At 36.5% G+C, this 15,386-nt stretch overlaps 1 protein-coding gene across 1 annotated transcript in view; it reads left to right on the top strand.

The window, feature by feature from the left end:
- WDR25 (WD repeat domain 25) overlaps positions 1-15,386 on the top strand; it is a 689,023-nt gene that overhangs the window by 657,086 nt on the left and 16,551 nt on the right. Inside the window, exon 6 of the mRNA XM_053697449.1 lies at positions 1,286-1,426. Coding sequence (XP_053553424.1) covers positions 1,286-1,426 — 141 coding nt within the window. The remainder of the gene's footprint in view (positions 1-1,285; positions 1,427-15,386) is intronic.

Genomic DNA, 15,386 nt, shown 5'->3' with positions numbered 1-15,386 from the left:
TAGACAAAATTGATGTTTTGATAAATGGAGCCCAAAGTAGCAAGGCAGGGGGCACGATTTACAGTTTGAAAGATGTCAAAATCCAGTATAAAAGATGTGTTTTGCTACAAACATGTAGTCACCATTTTGTTTTCAGTTCACGCCAAAATGTAAGCGGTCCTTTAATAAGCAATAGAAATAATTACTCTTCAAATCAATGCTTGTGAAAGTCGCAATGCGACCATAGTGGTATAGAAAAGAGGGCATATTCTGCCTATCCTAACATAAAAGATGCATTTAGATGGATATGGAAATGGATTGCAATAATTAGCTATGAAGTCACGACTAAGTGATCTCCTTTAATAACGCCAATACTGTTAGTGACACAACCCCCGACAATGCAAGTGAAGCTTAAAATCAAATATTCAAAATTACATGTAAAATCATGCCATTTGTAGATGTTGGTTTCTGTTGTGACTTTTCCTACAAATCCCCTATGCTGTTCAGGGTTTAACGTAATCAGTACATACAAATGCATATGAAGCTATACATATGTAATTGTTTGTCCTATCTCCTGCATGCAGGCTCTCCAATAGAGATGAATGGAGCTTTAATTAAACAATACCATGCATGTTAAGAAACGTGTCCATGTCCGAGTGTTTAAAAATGTGTGCAAGATAAAAGACTGTTTGCAAATAGCCATGAATTGGTGGTAAATTGGTCCAAAAACCCCATTCAAGGTGTCTAGAGGTGTCAAATTCGAAAAGCCAAAACTGGGCTCGAAAAGCTGTTGAAAATTGACTCGAAAATGCATTATGAGAACTTTTCAGCTACATTGGGAAAATACTTTTTTTATCAAAGTTCTGAAAATGTGCTATAGTGATCATGGCAAATCGAAAACTATCCTTTTTAGCCCAAATAAATACTCAAAACATCTGCTGCCTATAGATTGTGATCAAGGTTTATGTGTTTAACCCCTGCACAGGAAACACAGTTAAAGTCAGCTTCAGAGCAGCAAAGCACTACTGGGAGCTAGCTGAACACATCTGATGAGCCAATGACAAAAGGCAGGTGCATGTAGCCACCAACCAGCTAGCTCCCAGTAGTGCATTGCTCCTGTTGCTGATGATGATATGTAAATATGCATTTTAATAAAATATATATTTTTGAATAGAAGTGAAATTACACACTTTATCTGAATCATGAAAGTAGTGTACCTTTAAGTCACAGACACTGAATTTCTGGTATGAATAAAGACTGCCTCCATGCTAAAGCAAGAGAACAATTTGATTTTTGTTTTTCTTAGGAAAGGTATACGTGCCCAAGCCTCGCATTGCATCCAAGAGAGAGCACGTTTGCTGCACAGACAAATGGTAATTACATAGCTTTGTTTTCATCCCAGCGACCCTACAAAATGAACAAGAAAAAGAAATATGAAGGACACAAGGTATTTACTTCTCAAATCTTGTTAAAGCATTTTAGTATGTGCATCAGAGCTATGTTGTACTCACACAAGCCGAGCTTTACCTTTAATACTTCATTGTTAGAACTGGTTTAAAATAGGATACAGGTACAAATCCCCAAATCTGGAATTCCCAAATCCAACCCAAGCTTTTTAATTAATATTTTTAAAAAATTATAAAATTACTATTTTTTTCCTGCCTGTAAGTAACAGTCTTCTCTGCTTGTGTCTTTGGTTTATTTGTGTTCTAAAATGCAAATAATATTATATATTTATTTAAAACAACAAATATTAGCTTTCTGATTACACTGTACTATCTTTCTGAGGGTACTATGTATACAAAAGTAATATAAAACTACCTTTAGGTTACATTTATAAGCTGTATTATGACATGTAAATAACATAAAATATTATTTACACTTGGTTCTATTAACTCTCCAAAATGTCACATTTTACCGATGCAAATATTCCAAAATCAAAACTATTCTGGAATCAAAACCTTTTCAGGTCCCAAGCAGTTTGGATAAAGGGTTTTCTACTTGTATTAAACTTAAAGTGATGGAAACGCTTCCCGTTATAAAATCATATCCGGAATGTTAGCGATATTTTAGATGGAGTTTAATTCATCTGTTGTAATGAAGATGCGCTATAACTTACTTTTTATTATAGATATTAAATTTAAATTCCCCGTGCTGCATCACCAACTTCAAAATTAAATTTTTCTGCGAGATAACAGTTCAATTGTTGTCCAATCAGAGATCTCGCGTGAAATGGTGGCATGAAATATACCAAAACGGGCCTAGATCAATACCTTGGGTTGTCTACTTAAAATATATATATAATTTTGACAGGTAAATAAAACAAACAAGACTCTATTTCTGTTTAAATGGAGTGATAGCAAAAATGCTAAAAATTCTCTGGTATTTTGGGCAAGTTTTTCTCTGAAAGTCCCGGTAGTGAAGGGGTTAAGCAAAAAAAAAGTCTAGTTTCTAGTTATAAGCTTTAAAGGGTCACTATAGTAAAAAAATGACATACTGTAATTCATAAGAGCTTGCCATTTTATCACTGGCTACCCTGTGATGCTATGAGTTTAACCCCCACAAGGTACTGCTCTAGAGCCACAGAGTACTGCTGGCTTTTTTGTATCATCCACTTCTGTGTCAATCCAGAGCCATTTTTGTCCTAATATTTTTTACCTCTGATGTGAGAATAATTTAACATACTATTTTGCTTTTGTTTTATTTCTAAATTTCAAGATAGGGAAATGGGGTGTTTGCGGCTGATGACAGTGAAATTGGTGTACAACACCGGTCAACATAAAACCTTCAGTTTATGTTGGTTTAGTACCTGCCAGTTTTGATGTATTTCTTGTTTATACCTTTTTTTTATTATTATTATTATTTTACTAAAGAAAAAATACTGGCCTCTAAAATACCATTTTTGTCTAGTACTTTTAATATGGAAACAGTATAATATTGCCAGAATTTTAACTTAAAAGAACATTGTACTCCAAAAATAATCTAAGATCCATATGAAAGAGAAAACATTTAAACATGAAAACCTTAAAATACTGATTCGAAACTGAAACGAATGTGATCAAGTTTTGTAATAATTGCTACCAATGCTCAATAAGTAATATATACTTTCTGCTAATGCTCACTGGCTGATAGATGCTTCCTGCTAATATTTATTGGCGGCCAAATACTTCCTGCTAATATTCACTGGCTGATAGATACTTCCTGCTAATACTCATCGTCAGACAGATACTTCCTGCTAATACTCACTGGCTGATAGATACTTCCTGCTAATTAATGCTCATTGGCGGACAGATACTCCCTCCTAATACTCACTGGCTGATAGATGCTTCCTGCTAATACTAATTGGCAGACAGATACTTTTTGCTAATACTCACTAGCTAATAGATACTTCCTGCTTATACTCACTGGCTAATAGATACTTCCTGCTAATGCTAATTGGCAGACAGATACTTCCTGCTAATACTCACTGGCTGATAGATACTTCCTGCTAATACTCACTGGCTGATAGATACTTCCTGTTAATACTCATTGGCGGGTAGATACTTACAGCTAATACTCACTGGCTAATAGATATTTCCTGCTAATTCTCATTGGCGGATAGATACTTCCTGCTAATACTCACTGGCTGATAGATACTTCCTGCTAATACTCATTGGTTGATAGATACTTTCTCTTAATACTGATTGGCGGACAGATAGTTCCTGCTAATACTAGCTGATAGATACTTCCTGCTTATACTTATTGGCTGACAGATACTTCCTGCTAATACTGATTGGCTGATAGATACTTCCTGCTTATACTCATTGGCTGACAGATACTTCCTGCTAATACTCACAGATGTCTTGTTCCTATATTATTAGAAAAGTACACAATTCATACTACTGAATAACTTTAATTTTATATTTCAACAATTTTTACTTCACAAGCAAAAAAAAACATTTCAACATCTTTAAATTCTGATCTTTCATATGGATGATAGGATAATTTTGAGTACATCGTTCCTAGATCTCCTTTTTGCCTCCTTGGCTTCTGGCAATTTCAGTTTATACCATCCCAATGGTGTCAGTAACTCTGAGTTCATTTATAGAAGAGACATAAGCTCTGTTGCTTATGTTGGGAAAGAATCATATTAGGGCTTTTGTAAAGGCAGCAACACAATCTGAGAAGTGATAATAGAGAGAGCTGCAAACAGATCTGAAATGAAACATATCTTTGCTTGTCCGAATGTGACCTTATGGGATAAAGAAATAATAGCATCAATATAGTATTTATAGTTTTAGCACCTTAATTATATCATACAACAAATTGTCTAGAGGATTAAAGGGACATTCTTATGTAAAAATGAAGTTTCTATCTTCACAATCATCATTTTGTTTTTGAATGAATGTCCTTGTTTCACTACCTATTTAATCTGTGCATAGAAGTGAAAGCCCTAGTTAAAGGGACATGAAACCAACATTACAATTTACTTCTATTATCTAATTTGCTTCATTCTTTTGTCTGATAGAATTCTATCAGCCAATCGGAATTAAGGTAGAAAAAATCCTATTGGCTGATGCAATCAGCCAATAGAATGCAAGCTCAATCCTATTGACTGATTGGATCAGCCAATAGGATTAAACTTCAATCCTATTGGCTGATTGCATCAGCCAATAGGACTTTTTCTACCTTAATTCCGATTGGCTGATAGAATTCTATCAGCCAATCGGAATCTAAGGGACGCCATCTTGGATGACGTCACTTAAAGGAACCGTCATTTAATAAGAAGACGTCGATTGAAGAGGATGCTCCGCGCCGGATGTCTTGAAGATGGACCCGCGCCGGATGGATGAAGATAGAAGATGCCGTCTGGATGAAGACTTCTGCCCGTCTGGAGGACCACTTCGCCCAGCTTGGATGAAGACTTCTCCCGGTAAGTCGATCTTCAGGGGGTTAGTGTTAGGTTTTTTTAAGGGTGTATTGGGTGGGTTTTATTTCTAGGTTAGGGCTTTGGGCCTCTAAAGAGCTAACTGCCCTTTTAAGGGCAATGCCCATCCAAATGTCCTTTTCAGGGCAATGGGGAGCTTAGTTTTTTTAGTTAGTATTTTATTTGGGGGGTTGGTTGTGTGGGTGGTGGGTTTTACTGTGGGGGGGGGTTGTTTGTATTTTTATTTTCAGGTAAAAGAGCTGATTACTCTGGGGCAATGCCCCACAAAAGGCCCTTTTAAGGGCTATTGGTAGTTTATTTTAGGCTAGGGTTTTTTTTTTATTTTGGGGGGGGGGGGGGCTTTTGATAGGGCTATTAGATTAGGTGTAATTAGTTTAAATATCTTGTAATTTATTTATTATTTTCTGTAATTTAGTGGGGGGTTTTTGTACTTTAGCTAATTTAATTTATTTAATTGTATTTAATTTAGTTAATTTATTTAATTATAGTGTAGTGTTAGGTGTTAGTGTAACTTAGGTTAGGTTTTATTTTACAGGTACTTTTGTATTTATTTTAGCTAGGTAGTTATTAAATAGTTAATAACTATTTTGTAACTATTCTACCTAGTTAAAATAAATATAAACTTGCCTGTAAAATAAAAATAAACCCTAAGCGAGCTATAATGTAACTATTAGTTATATTGTAGCTAGTTTAGGGTTTATTTTATAGGTATTTAGTTTTAAATAGGAATTTTATTTAGACTTATTTAAATTATATTTAAGTTAGGGGGTGTTAGGGTTAGACTTAGATTTAGGGGTTAATAACTTTAATATAGTTGCGGCGATGTTGGGGACGGCAGATTAGGGGTTAATAATATTTAACTAATGTTTGTGAGGCGGGAGTGCGGCGATTTAGGGGTTAATATGTCTATTATAGTGGCGGTGACGTTGGGGCGGCAGATTAGGGGTTAATAAGTGTAGGTAGGTGGCAGCGTCATTGGGGGCGGCAGATTAGGGGTTAATAAATATAACGTAGGTGTCGGCGATGTTGGGGGCAGCAGATTAGGGGTTCATAAATATAATGTAGGTGGCGGCGGTGTCCGGAGCAACAGATTAGGGGTTAATAACTTTGTTTTAGTGTTTGCGTTGCGGGAGGGCCTCAGTTTAGGGGTTAATAGGTAGTTTATGTGTGTTAGCGTACTTTTTAGCACTTTAGTTATGAGTTTTATGTTACGGCGTTGTACCATAAAACTCTCTTTTTTGGCCTCCCAGGACAGACTCGTAATACCGGCGCTATGGAATAGAAAAAAGACTTTACAAAGTTTACGTAAGTCGTTTTGTGGTAAGGCCAAAGAAGTGTGCGGTGACCCTAAACCTTCAAGACTCGTAATACCAGCGGGTGTAAAAAAGCAGCGTTAGGACCTCTTAACACTGCTTTTTTACCCTAACGCACAACTCGTAATCTAGCCGAGTGTAAACACATTGCCAATTATGGTTACATAGACGGCTTTGTTTTGTAAGTAATGTGTAAAATCAAGAGGAAATACATTTGCTTAGCTCTCCTGGAGACACTTTGCAGCACAAAAACTACAGTCTTCCCTGACTGTAAGTAACTTATGTTTACCAAGGCTTTTGCTTTCCTCAGCGTGAACCAAATGAAAAAAGAAAAGCCAATATGGTTTTGTGTTCTAAATATAGTCTGCAGCAGGGAGCAAGGATTGCAGTTCTCTGTGAAAACAAAACAAAGCATTTTTGAAGCTTATCCAATTTGAATAATTTGAAGATGATCTAATTTGCTTCATCCGTTAGATAGCATTGTTGAAGAAATAGCAATGCACATGAGTGAGCCAATCACATGAGGCATCTATGTGCGGCCACCAATCAGCATCCACTGAGCCTATTTAAATATGCTTTTCAAGAAAGAATGTCAAGAGAATGAAGCAAATTAGATAATAGAAGTTGAAATTGTAAAGTTATTTAAAATTGCATTCTCTTTCTAAATCATGAAAGAAAAAAAATGGGGTTTCATGTTCCTTTAAAGTTGAATATGTGGCTTTAACTATGTATTAACCCTTTGCAGGCCTAGAATTTTCCATTAAAGAGACAGTCTACTCCAGAATTTTTATTGTTTAAAAATATAGAAAATCCTTTTATTACCAATTCCCCAGTTTTTCATAACCAACAAGGTTATATTAATATACATTTTACCTCTGTGTTTACCTTGTATCCATGCCTCTGCAAACTTATTTCAGTTCTTTTGACAGACATGCATTTTAGCCAGTCAGTGCTGACTCCTAGGTAACTCCACGGGATTGAGCAGAATGTTATTTATCTGGAACACATGAACTAGCGATATCTAGCTGTAAAAAAACCTGTCAAAATGCACTTAGATAAGAGGCGGTCTTCAAGGGCTTAGAAATTAGTATATGAGCCTACCTAGGTTTAGCTTTCAACAACGAATACCAAGAGAGCAAAGCAAATTTGATTATAAAAGTAAATTGGCAAGGTATTTAAAATTGCATGCCCTATATGAATCATAAAAGTTTAATTTTGACTAGAGTGCCCCTTTAAGTAGTTACCATGTTATATCAAGTACATGATATCTGAATGAGGACACTATCACCTAGATTACGAGTTTTGCGTTAGCCTTAAAAAGCAGCGTTGAGAGGTCCCAACGCTGCTTTTTATCTAACGCTGGTATTACGAGTTTGACAGGTAGAGGCTCACTGCTCACTTTTCTTCCGCAACTCAAGGCTACCGCAAATACCCTTACGTCAATTGCGTATCCTATCTTTTCTATGGGATTTGCCTAATGCCAGTATTACAAGTCTTGGAAGAAGTGAGCGGTTGACCCTCTCCTGTCAAGACTTCTACCGCATTTAAAAGTCAGTAGTTAACGCCGGAACATAAAGCTCTTAACTAAAGTGCTACAAAGTACACTAACACCCATAAACTACCTATTAACCCCTAAACCGAGGCCCCCCCACATCGCAAACACTATAATAAATATTTGTAATCCCTAATCTGCCGACCGGACATCGCTGCCACCTACATTATATTTTTTAACCCCTAATCTGCTGCCCCCAACTTCGCCGCAACCTAACTACATTTATTAACCCCTAATCTGCCGACCAGACATCACCGCTACTTTAATAAATGTATTAACCCCTAAACCACCTCACTCCCGCTTCGCAAACACTAATTAATTTTTATTAACCCCTAATCTGCCTGCCCTAACATCGCCGACACCTACTTACATTTATTAACCCCTAATCTGCAACCCCCAATGTCGCCGCTACTATAATAAAGTTATTAACCCCTAAACCTAAGTCTAACCCTAACACCCCCTAATTTAAATATAATTTAAATACATCTAAATAAATTTACTACAATTAAATAAATTATTCCTATTTAAAACTAAATACCTGTAAAATAAACCATAAGATATCTACAATATAAATAATAATTACATTGTAACTATCTTATGATTTATATTTATTTTACTGGCAAGTTTGTATTTATTTTAACTAGGTACAATAGTTATTAAATAGTTATTAACTATTTAATAACTACCTAGCTAAAATAAGTACAAAATTACCTGTAAAATAAATCCTAACCTAAGTTACAATTAAACCTAACACTACACTATCATTAAATAAATTACCTAAACTACCTACAATTAATTACAATTAAATAGAATAAACTAAATTACAAAAAAAAAAAAAAACACTAAATTACAAAAATTTACCAGCCCTTAAAATGGCTTTTTGCGGGGTATTGCCCCAAAGTAATCAGCTCTTTTACCTGTAAAAAAAGAAATACAATACCCCCCCCCAACATTACAACCCACCACCTACACACCCCTACTCTAAAACACACCCGATCCCCCCTTAAAAAACCTAACACTACCCCATTGAAGATCACCCTACCTTGAGCCGTGTTCACACAGCCGGGCACCACTGGTCATCCGATGGGTCAGAAGAGGACATCTGGACCGGCAGAAGTCTTCATCCTATCCGGGCAGAAGAGGACATCAGGACCGGAAGACATCTTCATCCAAGCGGCATCTTCTATCTTCATCCATCCGACGAGGACCGGCTCCATCTTAAAGACCTCCGGCACGGAACATCCTTCTCGGCCGCCGACTACTATTTAATAACTATTGTACCTAGTTAAAATAAATACAAACTTGCCAGTAAAATAAATATAAATCATAAGATAGCTACAATGTAACTATTAGTTGTATTGTAGTTAGCTTAGGGTTTATTTTACAGGTAAGTATCTAGTTTTAAATAGGAATAATTTATTTAATTGTATGTTATTTTATTTAGATGTATTTAAATTATATTTAAATTAGGGGGGTGTTAGGGTTAGACTTAGGTTTAGGGGTTAATAACTTTATTATAGTAGCGGCGACGTTGGGGGTTGCAGATTAGGGGTTAATAAATGTAAGTAGGTGTCGGCGATGTTAGGGCAGGCAGATTAGGGGTTAATAAAAATTAACTAGTGTTTGCAAGGTGGGAGTGCGGCGGTTTAGGGGTTAATACATTTGTTAAAGTAGCTGCGATGTCCGGTCGGCAGATTAGGGGTTAATAAGTGTAGTTAGGTTGCGGCGACGTTGGGGGCGGCAGATTAGGGGTTAAAAAGTATAATGTAGGGTTTGGCGATGTTTGGGGCAGCAGATTAGGTGTTCATAAGTATAATGTAGGTGGCGGCGTTGTCCGGAGCGGCAGATTAGGGGTTAATAATATAATGTAGGTGGCGACGATGTCGGGGGCAGCGGATTAGTGGTTAATAAGTGTAAGATTAGGGGTATTTAGACTCGGGGTTCATGTTAGGGTGTTAGGTGCAGAGATATTTTTTATTTTCCCATAGGAAACAATGGGGCTGCATTAGAAGCTGGACGCTGCTTTTTTGCAGGTGTTAGGTTTTTTTCAAGCCAGCTCAGCCCCATTGTTTACTATGGGGAAATCGTGCACAAGCACGTTTTAGCCAGCTTACCGCTGATTTAAGCAACGCTGGTATTACAGTGAGAAGTAGAGCTAAATTTGCTCCACGCTCACTTTTCTGAGGCTAACGCAGCCATTCAGAAAACTTGTAATACCAGCGTTGGCTTAAGTGAGCGCTGGAAAAAAAAAGGCTCGTTAGCCCCGCTTTTATCGACAAAACTCGTAATCTGGACGTATGTTTGTTATAATGAGTGGTCACTTATTATTTGGCAGAGGGAGTAGCGCAGTTTCCTTGCCAACCCCTGTTATGTAACTGAACCTGTTGTATAGTAGATTAAAGGGACATGAAACCTCATTTTTTTCTTTTATGATTCAGGTAGAGCATGCACTTTTTTTTTTTTCCAACTGAGTAATAGATTTATTTCAACTCCGCTTCTATCATGTGTCAGCCATCAGCCAATCACATGATGTCAGTTCTTGTCAGTAGAAGCTAGTGACACAAAAAGTGTACATATAAAAAGACTGTGAACATTTTGATAATGGATGTAAATTGTAAAGTTGTTTACAATTGCATGTGACTGTCCCTTTTTTTTTTATAGTCTTTATTTACAACCAACAATATGTACAGAATACAAAAAAGAAAGAATTAGGTTTTTTTAGCCTTGTACATGGGACCACCAAACAAAAGTAGAAAAGTACTTAGCATGTATAAATAATCCACATACATATTTAGTTAATCAAAGGCGCATGTGTTTCCCATTTTGACTACTCCTTGTTGGGTTTTTATATTTTATAAAGGAAAGGAAAAGAAAAAAAAAAAAAAAAAAAAAAAAAAGGAAAAAGGAAAAAAAAAAGGAAAAAAAAAAAAAAAAAAAAAAAGGGGGAAAGCCTTCACCATCTCCCCAGCAGAACTAGTTCAGAGTTACGTAAGGGATATATCAAATATTCAATCTCCGTGGGAGAAAGAAGTTTTATAAATGCTGACCATTTAAGAAAGAATTTAACAACCTGGACATCATTATCAACACTAATATTATATTGTTCAAGAATGCATTGTTTTTTTAAACAATTTTTAATTTCTGATATACTGGGGACCGTAAGCGTTTTCCATTTTTTAAAAATAAGATATCGGACAGCCAATATAGTTATATTAATAAACTTCACATTAAGTTGTCTATCTTCTGGGTCAGAAAAAAGAAAAATTATATGTTTGCCTATCCAATTTAATGATGAGAGCTTTAGTATCTTACAAAGCCAAAATTGGACTTTGGACCATACGTTTTTAATTTTAGGGCAGGTCCATAACATGTGCAGGAGGTTTGCAGAGGGAAACGAGCATTTAGGGCATGTAATAAAATTCATACTGCCGCATCTCGCTCCTTTTTCTGGTGTAAAATATGTCATATGTAACAACTTCAAATGAGATTCTCTCCATGTGGCAGAAAGGGTTGTTTGAGTAACCTTTCGAATTGAGAGAGAAGGTATTTTAGATTCTACTTCCTGAGATATCAATGTGGCCCAGTTAATAGCAATTTTATCAAGATTAATTGTGCCCCTAACGGAGACAATAATCAAATAGCATGGAGAAATTGACATGAGTCTATTTTTTGCCAGAATGAACCAGTTTTCTATGCGCCCCAATGACCAATTCCAGCCATACTCGTTCACTAACTTCATAGCATAATGTCTAGCCTGAAGGTAGGCAAAGAAGTTTCTCTGGGAGATATTGAATTCCACCCTCAGAGCGTCAAATGATTTCACACATCTTTTTTCTATGTCAAGTATCTGAAGAACATTAGCAAGCCCTTGGGTCTTCCACTCTAAAAAGATTGAAGATGGTGTTCCTAGCTGAAATTGTGGGTTCCCCAAAAAACCTAGAAAGCTCGACACCCGATGTTCTATTCCTAACAAAGTACATATCTTCCTCCAAGCTAGAATTATATTATAAATAGATCTATAGCGTTTAACTTGGGGTGGGATATGAGTAGTGTCGAGATGAATCAACGCAATTGGTGAATAAGGATACAAAATACTGCTCTCTAAGTCATTATTTGTAACATAATTATGAGCAAAAAGCCAATCTGCTAGAATACGAACCAGAAATACATAGTTATATACTCGTAAATCAGGTAAAGCCAGGCCTCCGGATCCTATTGGAAGGGAGAGTTTTACAAGTGATATTCTGGATTTCCTACCCTGCCACAGGAAAAACCGGAGTTGTGAATTGAATAAACTCAAATCATTCTTTCTTAAAATTAAAGGAATATTTTGAAGGACATATAGAATTTTTGGTAATAAGATCATCTTATAAGCTGCTATGCGTCCAGACAAGGACAAGGGTAAAGTCTGCCAGTTCTTAAAAACTGATTTAACCTTATTCAACACAGGAGGAATGTTCAGGGAATACCAGGAATCAGGATTACTTGAGACATTTATACCCAAATATCTAAATGAGTCATTCACTATAGAGAAGGGTACATTTATAGGAGAGCTGTCTGTGTGCCTTATCCAGAGAAGTTCAGATTTCTTTATATTTACCTTATACCCTGAAAAGGAACCAAACTGTTGTATAGTTGATAAAAGAGTAGGCAAATTTCTACGTAAATTAGAAAGATAAATGAGAATATCGTCAGCATATAATGCTATTTTCAACTCCCGCCCAGCCACCCCAATCCCCTCCAATCTCTGTCTTATCATTATAGCAAAAGGTTCTATAGCAATATTAAAAAAGGAGCGGGGAAAGGGGACACCCCTGCCTAGTCCCCCTATGCAGAGTTATTTCTGGAGATAGCTGGCCATTTACTATCATTCTTGTGGAGGCTTTACGATAAAGTTTTTCAATAAACTTAGCAAATTTACCTTTTAGCCCAAATTATTCTAATGAAAATAGAAGATGATCATGGTAAACTGAGTCAAAGGCCTTTTCGGCGTCAATAGCCAAGATTGCCAAGTCTGGAATACCTCCCTCCTCTGAATGATCAGCATCCGTACCATTCGCAAAGTAATCCAAGGTAAGCAGGAGTTCCCTTATTATGGCTGCAGAGTTCCTATTCTTCATAAAACCAGCCTGATCTGGGCTAATAATCAAGGGAAGAAGGGACTGGAGTCTCTGGGCGAGAATCGTAGTCAACAATTTATAATCGGTGTTCGTCAAAGCTATGGGTCTATATGACTCGGCCATTCTTGCATCTTTGCCCTTTTTTAAAATTAAAGACGTATATGAAGCTGTAAAATTAGATGAGGGTTCATTTCCCTCTGTATATATATAGTTGAATAACAAGGTTAAATCAGGTATTACAGTGGAGGGTATCATTTTATAAAACTCATTAGGTATTCCATCCGGGCCAGGTGCTTTGTTATATGCCAAATTTTTAATTGCCTTTGCAACTTCTATTTCCGTAATGGGGGATTCAAGTTCCTTAATTAGACTAGGTGTTAATGTTGGAAAAGAAATTTCTCCCCAGAACTTCTGACGTTCTGTGAGGTCAGAAGTCCTGGGGGAGTATATTCCCTTATAGTAATCATAGAAAATTTGAACAAAATCCTGAGAGGAACTAAACATCTGTCCCTCTTTTTCTAGAGAATCTATTAACTGAGAGCCTAAATCCTGCCTCAGCAGTCTAGCCAGAAGTTTTCCCGTCTTGTTCCCATATTTATAAAGTTTCGCAGAAAACCGAACTTCCTGCTGAGTAGATTTATAAAGTAGGAATGAGTCTCTCTCTTCTAATGCAGCAATATATTTAACCCATTTCTGAGACGTCTTTTCTAATAAATATGAATTATAAGCATTTGTAACTGCGCGAAGAAGTTCATTTTCGCGTTTTTTAAATTTCTTGGTACGCCTAATGGTATATGCCAAAATTTCCCCCCTCAACACTGCTTTAGCAGTTTCCCAAAACAAAGAAGGACGGGCTCTAGCCTCCGCATTAAACAAGGCAAAGTCCTGAAACTTAGTTTCGAGGAAACTTCTGAATCCAGAATCAGCAGACAAATATTTAGGAAAGAAAAACCGATTATTTGTATGTGAAGGGCCAGTCGTATAAATCTCAAAGCAAATTGGAGCATGATCCGATACCACAATAGGCAGAATTTGAGCTGATACTTTGTGTTTACAAAGTCTTTCATCAACCAAAAATAAATCAATCCGTGACAGTGATTTATGTGCTTTTGAGAGACATGTAAAATCACGTGTATCCGGATTCAATATCCTCCAAATATCCTTAACTCTCAAGTTAGAAAAAATCCTGGAGAACAACTTTGCCTCAAGATTATCTCTTTTGGTTTTTTTGACTAATGGCTGCTGCCTCATCCTATCAATTGGGTATTGAGGAGCCATATTAAAGTCACCAGCTAAAATTAAAAAACCCTCTGCACATGTCATAAGCCTGGCCTGAAGCGTATCCCAAAATGAGGGACTAAAAACATTTGGAGCATATACATTGCATAAAGTGTACAAAACGTTAGCAACCTTAATTTTCAGTATGATATATCTCCCCTCTTCATCTGATTCACTTTGTATTATCTCATATTTGAGTTTTTTACCCAGAAGAATAGCAACTCCCCCTTTTCGGCTAGAACTAGATGAGAAAAAGACCTCCTTAACCCAAGAAGATTTTAGTTTAAGAATTTCTTGAGTCTTTAAGTGGGTTTCTTGTAAAAAAGCAATAGCAGTACTTATTTTCTTCAAATAGGAGATTATCATTTTTCTCTTAATAGGAGACGTTAACCCTCCTATATTCCATGAGGTAAATTTAATCCCAGTCATTATAGTAGATATCTATGTTCCAGAAGGGAAGATGGTGAAGAAGAAGAAAAAAAAAAAAAAAAAAAAAAAAAAAGGGAAAAAGAAAACCCCAAAACATGCGACTGACCCACCTGAGCCGTATGTTGCCCATTTGCTGAAAAGGGCCCATCTTAAGGGAAAAAATGAGAAATAACAGATCTATTCTAATTTTTTACCAATAAGGAAAAAAAAAACTAGATAGTGTGTCACCTCAACTGCTCAGGTGTGCAGTTTTTGGTGAAAAATGATTCTGCCATACTGGCAGAATCAAAAAAATGCAAAGTGTTGTTGCACACAAGTCGTAACCTAGCAGGATGTAAAATTGTCGCTCGCAGCCCCTGCTGTATAAACTTAGTGCATACCGGAGCCAACTGCCTTCTTTTTGAGGCAGTTTCAGCTGCATAGTCCTGGAATAAAAGGATTTTTGTACCTTCCAGTAATATAGGTTGATTTTTACGAAAGGCTTGTAGGAATGTAATTTTGTCCTGGTAATTCAGGAATTTAGCTATGATTGGCCTTGGCCTCATATTTTCTTTGGATAACGGTAATGACCCTAACCTGTGCACCCTTTCTATGACTGGCTGCGTTTGAGGTATGTTCAATAATGCTGGTAATGTTTGTGTTATGAATGTATTTAAATCCTCAAACTGCTTCCCCTCAGGTACCCCCACTACTTTCAAGTTATTGCGCCTGGCGCGATTTTCCAAGTCTTCTACTTTATTTTGCAATTTAACAAGGGCTGAGGAAGTGGCTTCTAGTTTACTGTTTTG

The sequence above is a fragment of the Bombina bombina genome, chromosome 1 (genome assembly GCF_027579735.1).
Source record: "Bombina bombina isolate aBomBom1 chromosome 1, aBomBom1.pri, whole genome shotgun sequence".
In the NCBI taxonomy this organism is placed as follows: Eukaryota; Metazoa; Chordata; class Amphibia; order Anura; family Bombinatoridae; genus Bombina; species Bombina bombina.
This window is presented reverse-complemented; position numbering and strand designations above follow the sequence as displayed.